General features: G+C 38.5%; 1 protein-coding gene across 1 annotated transcript; it reads right to left on the minus strand.

The window, feature by feature from the left end:
- Window positions 1-2,008: 2,008 nt before the first annotated feature.
- Window positions 2,009-3,250, minus strand: LOC130744565 (protein FAR1-RELATED SEQUENCE 5-like). The gene has a single exon (XM_057596739.1). The coding sequence runs from the start codon at window positions 3,248-3,250 to the stop codon at window positions 2,009-2,011; it is 1,242 nt and encodes a 413-aa protein (XP_057452722.1).
- Between the last annotated feature and the right edge of the window lie 5,073 nt (window positions 3,251-8,323).

Here is an 8,323-nt window from a genome sequence, read left to right on the forward strand (position 1 = left end):
GCCTTTTTCTTCGCCGCATCATGTTGCATTTGGCTACGGGGGCCTTGGTGTTGGCTTTGTCCTCTACCAGCAGGAGCATGAATAGGTTGACAAGCAGATAGATTCTGCGATTGAGTAGATTATCAAAAATTTCACTGGTGAGGAATATCATGGATATATTAAAAATTTTACAAACACTGAATAACTTGTACAAAACCTGATAGTTTCGGGGCAATATCGGAACATAACCATAGCATTGAGGAGCATTTTGAGGACCATTTATGGGTTGACCATAAGCATATTGAATGTTCGGGTCTGGTATCCATCCACCATAACCATGTGGGAAGTTGACCTGGGCTGGCATACCCGTACCAACGGCTAAGTTAGGTGGTCGTGTTCCGTATTGAGGGACAGCGGAATGAAATCCGGGATGAGCTATACCACAAGAAACAGCTGTCTGGGTTGGCTGTATCCAGAAGATGTAATACCTCGCATTAAGCTTTGTGAACAAGAAATACAAATTCAACTTATCTGTGAACTGCATATTTCTGAACTGGTAAGTGATTCACTGTCAGGAACTCACCGGTTGCATTGTTGAATTTTGTGGGGACAAAGCACGTGAGCCCATCTGACTTTCATCTTTATCAGTTGCGGGGGTTAGGTTTTCCTGAATCCACAAGTAGAATAACAGCATTTTCAATTCACTTAAATGATTATCCAAGTCCATTTAACGCATGAGAAACTACAATTGAGTTGATATATATGGACCAACCTTTTCATTAACTGAACAGAGATTCGAGTTCTTTGTCTTATGTTTTTTGGCTTTATGTCCTCGACGACCAACCTGCTCAATAACAACAATATCACAAATAACAGCAACACAAACAATAAAGGATCAATGACTTACCAAATGGTTTATTACATTAGAATTGGATCTACTTGGCTGCGTCGTGGCCTCGGTTGGCTGGCCCGTGCTATCGTCATTTACGTTGCCCTCATCCTCCTGCGTGGATCGCTCATCACCCTCCAAATCATTATCTTCTCCACCAACGAGGGTAGAACAAGTCCTTGCGTTGTGACCAAGCTTATGACAGTTTGAACACCTTGCTTGTTTCTTATTCTTTTTATTCTTCTTTGGTTTCGGGGTTGCAGGCTGGCGTCCTTTAGATTTGACGATATTGGGATCACGAATGTCGTTGGTCCCGTTGACATGTCCGCCTTGTTTGAGTATCTTATTCTTATACTTCGTCGTCAACCTCAAAATATCATTCATCATGTCAGTGAAGAGCCCAGGATTGTCAGAACATAAGACGGAGAGCCCGTTGCACACAGCAGATATAGCCCCAAATCGTGCTGTCTTCATTACAGAACTGTCCACCTCATCGGTGGATGTTGCCGACAAGTATTCAGATTTTGCATACCGTCCCCACCTGCTAAGCATAAGTGTTTTACGAATGGTTTCCATGAGCTTATATTTCATGCTGTTGAAAATATGTGAACATGGTATTCCACGTGATTCAAATCGCCGGCATGGACAGTAAAATTGATTACTTTTCTTGTTGTAGACTACTTCAATGGTTCTTTCTGGCCTCCTATAATGGAACATCTCGTACCTCACTTCATCTACATCCGGTTTTTTATCTTTATAATTCAATGGAGCCACACACTCAATTTGATTTCTTACTTCTTTAAAAATTTCACGCGTGTACAGTTTTGCAGCTTCACTTTCAAATTTGTACAGAGTGGTAGTCAAAACAGGTTCAGTGAAAATACTACCGTAATCAGCTCGCAACTCATTAAATATGTACCCTCTTAAAGCATGCTCAATGGTTTGCATGAAGTCTATAAGACTAATTATTCTCTTGACATAGACCTTGATACGACTATTTATGGCTTCACATATTGATGTCGTCTGTATCCCAGCAAAAAACTGATCACGGAGATATGCGGAGCACCACGATTCCTTTTTCTCATACACACTTAAAACCCACTTGTCTTTCTGTAGGCCGTGCTTAGAAACCATGTTCTGCTAGTGTTCCTCAAATTCCTCAACACTGAAGTGCCAATAAAGTGCTTTCTGAAAGTCATCCAAAAATTCCTTGCTCATTCTGTGATCCTTTGCGTTCTTGTGCAAGTGCCATGCACATAGTCGATGCGATGCGTTCGGGAATACTTGTTTGATGGCCTCCCTCATAGAAAGATCTCCGTCGGTTACAACAGATTTAGGTTGTTTCCCACTCATTGCTTCCAAAAAAGTTTCCAACAACCACTTGTATGTCTCAATAGTCTCATCAATCAATAAAGCGCATCCAAATATAATCGTTTGGTCATGATGGTTAGTTCCACAAAATATAACCAGTGGATGTTTATACTTAGTGGAGCCGTAAGTGGAGTCAAAGGCAAGAACATCCCCGAAGCATTGGTAATCTGTCCTGCTAACACCATCTGCCCAAAAAAGATTATTCAATCTATTGTCTCCTGAGGTGGTGTATTTCGAATAGAACATGGGATCTGCATCAGCCTTTGATGTTAGGTAAGTTAGAGCAGCTCGAGCATCCCCACCTTTGACTCTGTTATGTCTCTGGCGACTGAAGTTGTTGTACAGATCTTCTTTCAAGAATCCTACTTTAGAATATCCCCCCTTCTGTGCCGTCAAATAACCCATGATATGACAGGTTCTGACACCATATGCGTGAAGACTTTCTGCCTGAGCTTTGTCTCCTTCACTAATTGTACGGTAAGCATTAATCACAGGGACATATACCGACGGGGTAAGTTCGTGGTTGTGTTTCTCCTCAAACCCCACCACACCCCATTGGCATTTCTTGTTATCGTACTGTATCTTGAGTCTTGCTTGACAGTTAGAGCGGGTTAGGCTTCTGTGGGCTCTTTGCCTATCCATAATGAAGTACTTTGGTTCCCTTAACCCCTCCCTATTGCATACAAATTTTCGCATTACAACTTTGTTATTAGAATCTCGTTCACATGCATCATTTCTAACCACAAATCCCTTTCCCTTCGCGTAGGCACAGTAAAATGTGTATGCATTAGCCTCACTGCAAAACGTTAAAGCTCGTATCTCATCAGCTGTTAAGGTAAGCACATTCCTGAATTCATCATCTGAACTATCTGAATCTGTATCGTCACCACTGCATCCCAATTCATTGTCTTCCACTACCTCTTCGTCATCCTCGTGCTCTTCCTCTTCATATTCTACGAAAAGTGGCTTAGGAAATTTTGGTTCACCCCCATCATCCTCTGAAGTAGCCATATAATAGCCTTAAAGGACAGTATACAATCTCCCTAATGAAATTATCACTCGATTTAGGGACAAACCTACATAGTATTCACAAACAAAGCAACAATAACCTTCTTCAGACCAATTGACAAACCCATGGTGGTCACGCAAACCTTAAAAACCACAATGCATAACCATCAACCAAATAATAAGAAAATAACCAAATAGCCAACAAATATCACAAAATTGGTCAGTTCATTTCGCAAACTACGCTTCTACAAAGCAACTCGACAAAGTCTCAAATGGTAAATTACTTACTGTTTGAATTGGTGGATTTAGGGTTTCAACGATTTTCAAACTTTGCTCAATCTCCGGATCTCTGCATCTGAATAACAGTTAACAATTAGGACTCACGGCTTGAAATGAGCATAATGTGGTGCCTGAGTAAACTTAAAATCAGCTGAACGACCTGCTTGCAAACGATCAAATAGGGCTCAACGAATGTACGAGTGTTCCCACTGTAGATGAAGAAGGGGATTTTTTCTGAAACAATCAATTGATGGCTTGCTTTAGTATGCTATGTCATCGAAGGTTTATGGCTCGGCGAGGAAGAAAGGAAGCACGATGGCCTGTCAAGCTTCAATTGCCAACGGAGTTAGGGAGAACTGGAGAATGTATAAGATGAAAACAAAGGCTTGAAGATGGTGGAGATGGAGAGGGAAAACAATTGAATTATTTGATTTATTAAGGTTTTTAGAATTGTTGTAATATCTGAAATGTTTTTCTGTAAATACATAATTCCTTTTTATAATAACATTAAATATTGGGGACCGAAATTATAACTATTGGGGACCGAATTTGGGATTATGGAAATCTTGCGAGTTTGACTCATGGCACACTCCTAAACGGATTTCAACTGGGCCACGTACAAGTGGCATTCCTGCCGCCTAATTTCGGATGGCATTTAAAAATTAGCCTTTGTCAAATCCCTTTTGATTCATGTTTGGATAGGTATTGGTTGGAATTAGTTTTCCGCAATTGGTTTTCATCATAAAAAGGGAAGATTGTTAAGTTCAAACACTGGATAGATTATTTATTATATTTTGAATGATAACAATTTTTACTATAATTATAATGACTAAAAATTTCATATGAATTAAACAACACTTATAGCTCACATCTCTCATCGTCTAATGTTCAAAGTGCAAGACAATACAAGAAGACAGTCCATTCTAAAGAAGAAATGTCAAAGTTACAAGACAGCACTAGCGAAGAAACGTCATATTTGCTAGATCGTCTGCAAGATGATAAGACTACATTCAGTGAAGAAATTCATCGTCTATCTCAAAGCTGACCAATGAAGACAATTTCTAGAGAAAGAGTGTCATGTTCAAATTGAAGATATATCTCTGACATTCTTTAGGAGAGAGTCAAGTACGAGGAATCACATGATACTCTACAAAGCACATTGATCAAGGAAACAAGTACAACGTTGACAAGGTCAAGTTTCCTCTTTCTCTCATACAAGGAATGGAATAATTAAAGACTATTGTCAACACATATTATTTTCTATCTTTGTCAGGCAACACACTTGTAAGACAATTCATCTCTTAAGAAGAATCTACAAGTGATTGGCCCAAGATTATCGTCTAGTTCTAAATGACCAATAGAAAGAAGAAAAGAATAATGAGTGCAGCAGATAAATCTGAAGCTGATCAGAGTAGAACAAGAAAGGGCAGGTTGAATTGTGCCCACAAAAAACTTGGTTTTCCAAACGATTTAAAGATTTATAATCTTCGTTGGTATCGTTTAGTGCAACGGAAATATGTAAGCAAGGAAGTAGACGATGCACACCAGCAATTTTATCTTGGTTCACCCCCATAATGATAGGGCTACGTCCAATCTTTGGCAACGCCAAGATTTCACTAAGCTCAAGTATCAATGACTTCTCCATACAAGTATTATTTGAACCTTGCCTCTTCAGGCAACTAGAGTATTATTTGGGCAATGATCGCTTGAAAGTTGATTGGGCTTAGCCAACTTTTCAAAGTCTTAAGTTCTTCCCTTTATACTTCGGAATCTTTTGTGTGGTATATTGTAGTCGTTGGAGCTTGTTCATCACAAAGATTCTAGTTGTTGGATCAAACGGTACAAAGTGTACTTTCATCAGAGCATAATATTGTTTGATTGAAACATTTTGCCTTAAAGATGTATTCTGTCAACGAGCAAGTAGCACATGTCTGGGTTTCTATCTGTTAGTGTAGAGATATAGAAATCTAATAGTGACACAACGATACCTTTATCTTCATCATAGCATTGTGTCAGACATGTAATTTCATCCTTGAGACTTCTTGCACAAATCTTTCATGGCTTCTTCTTTCAACGAGAAGTATATTGATTTGACTTGTGACTTTCTTTGAATGTAAGCTTTCTTCTTTAGATGCTCATTCTGCTTCTGTCGTCTTCGCATTTCTTCAGACGATCTTTATTCATCGTTCTTCAGACGATGATCTTTCTTTCATCATTCTGCTTTCTTTCAGATGCTCTTCTGTTGAGCTCATTCTTTATGCTTCTCTTCTTCTGATACTCCAGTCTTCATATGATAGACGTTGATTGCTTTTAGACGTTCTGCACTCATGTTCTTCTTTTCAACATACGATGTCGCTTGCTTCAGTTAATCTTCTTTCAGAAGATTTATCAGTTCATCGCATGCTTCATTCCTTTCTTCAGTTGGTCATTCAATAGTTGAGGCTTTCAGCTTTGACCAAGTTCTTCTTCTTCTTCAGAAATGGATTGTCTTGTGTTACTTGAATAGGAGCAAATGTTTGTAGGCTTAGACACTAAGCTTTGTTCCATTTCTTCATTCCTTGTGTGAGAGAGAAAGAGGAAACTTTAATGTTGACATGGTGTACTTGTTTCCTTGGTCAATGTGCTTTGTAGAGTATCACGAGATTTCCGAGCACTTGACTTTCATCTCAACAATGTCAGAGATATTTCCATTTGAATATGGCGCTATTTTCTTTGAACATTGCTTCCTTTGATCTGCCTTGGGATAGACGATGTAGTAGACGTTGAGTGCAATCTTCTTAGATGATTCAATAGCTTGGACTATTCTTGCATAGTTTGGCCTTGAAGCTTTGCTTGACCTTGCATGTGTAGTTCTGAAGCTTTGACTATATCCTCAAGAGAATGTTCTTGAAGCTTTCATGAATCTTGATCTCTTTTTCTTCTGATTCTTCCTTTGCATAGACGATGATACTTGCTTGCTAGTGTAGCTGGCCTTATAGCTTTGATCATCCTTAGCTTATCCATGATGTTCGTTGAATATTTGATCATTTTTCTTATTCTTCTTTTAGTCAGACTATTCAGTAGATAAGGCATTTCTTCACTTGTATAATTTGCCTTGATGCTTTGACCTTCTTGCATAGAAGATGAGGCATGTTTGACTTTCTTTCACTGCGTCATATGCCCTTGTTGATTTGTCCTTGCTTGCACTTGACTGGGTGACTCCTTGCATAGTCTTGCTGCTTTAATAAGTCCCTTCTTTGTCTTCTTGTCATCTTCTTGTGTTGCTTCTTTAGACGAGTCAGCATGAGGGATATAAGTGTGATTTCTTAAAATACAATTCATATGTTATATTTAATCACAATAATTACGCTCTTGAAAATTATTATCATTCAAAACAAGATAGACGATATGATTAGTGTTTGAACTTAACAAGATCCTCTGAAGGAAAGAAGGATTACTGAAGCAGAAATATCATTTGGAGAACAAAAGAACGATGGAAGCAGATTGTCTGAAAGAAATAACATCTATCATGGAAACAAAGCTGAAGTGTCTGAAGATTGAATATTACGTTCAAGTTGGAAAAGAGCTCAGAATAGCTTCTTAAAGAAGTCTTGAAAGACAAGATCACATGTTCTGATAAAATACAATGCACAAAGTAAATGTACAATGGTGTCACTATCAAATTTCTATTTCATCGCGCCAACAGATAGAAGCTTAGACCTATGCTACCTACTAGCTGATAAACCACATCCTTTCAGCAAAATGTCTTCATCAGACAGTAATATGCATTTAATGCATTTGTCTTCATCAGATAGTAATATGCATTTAATGCATCTAATATTCAAAGTACCGTTTGATCCAACAGACTCTGTGAAGAACATGCTCCAACTGTTATCTTTTATCTAATAGAAGATTCAGGAGTATAAAGAGAAGATATGAAGATATTGCAAGTAAGATTTCGACTAAAAATTCAGAAAAGATCATCATCACCTTCTCCTTCAACATGAAGATAAGATTTTCCTAAGAGTCAAATTCTTCATCTCTCATGTAACAGAACATAAAGTATAGTCTTAGAGTCAAACCTCATCTCCAATACTTTATTATTCTTGGATTGAAATGTATCTACCATGACTCTTAGAAGAAGAGAACTTAGTAGAAGCAAACGATCTTGTGAACGAATGTTTAAGGAGAAGTCCTAAGAATACTTGTTAATGCCTGAAGAGGCAGTGGAAAAAGAATACTTGTGACTGCCTGAAGAGGCAGTGACAAAAGAATACTTGGTTTTCCTGGAGAGAAAGTGGTGAAACAATACTCAACAATTCCTGAAGAGGCATAGACAATAACATTTGTATGGAGAAGTCTTTGATCCTGGTATGTGAAATCTTGGTATAGCCAAGGACTGGATGTAGCCCTATAATTCTGGGGGTGAATCAGGATAAAAACGATGGTGTTCATTGATTCATCCTTTGCTCTCACTTATCTGCTGCACCAAACAACACCAACTCAAGCAACGACGCTTTCAATCGTTTGGAAATCCAAGTTTTTGGATGACACAATTCAAACCCCCCTTTCTCGTGCTACTTCTGATTATCTCAATTGGTATCAGATCTTAGTCTCTGAATACTAACACCTTGACAGGTGTAGAGTAAAGATCAATGAGGAAGAATCAAGGATTGTTAATGAACTCAGACTCGCGCAAAGCCATATCTTTTGTTGCTTCAAAGCCCTCAAGCAAGAAGAATCTCAAGCAACCATTAACTGGTTCTGAAAAGCAGTGATTCAAAGATGTTGCTTCAAGATAAGTCAAAGAGAAAGCCT

Source organism: Lotus japonicus, chromosome 3 (genome assembly GCF_012489685.1).
Source record: "Lotus japonicus ecotype B-129 chromosome 3, LjGifu_v1.2".
Classification (NCBI taxonomy): Eukaryota; Viridiplantae; Streptophyta; class Magnoliopsida; order Fabales; family Fabaceae; genus Lotus; species Lotus japonicus.

Excerpts from the sequence above, each read along its gene's own strand:
- LOC130744565 (XM_057596739.1), bottom strand. The coding sequence starts at position 3,250 with ATGGCTACTTCAGAGGATGATGGGGGTGAACCAAAATTTCCTAAGCCA.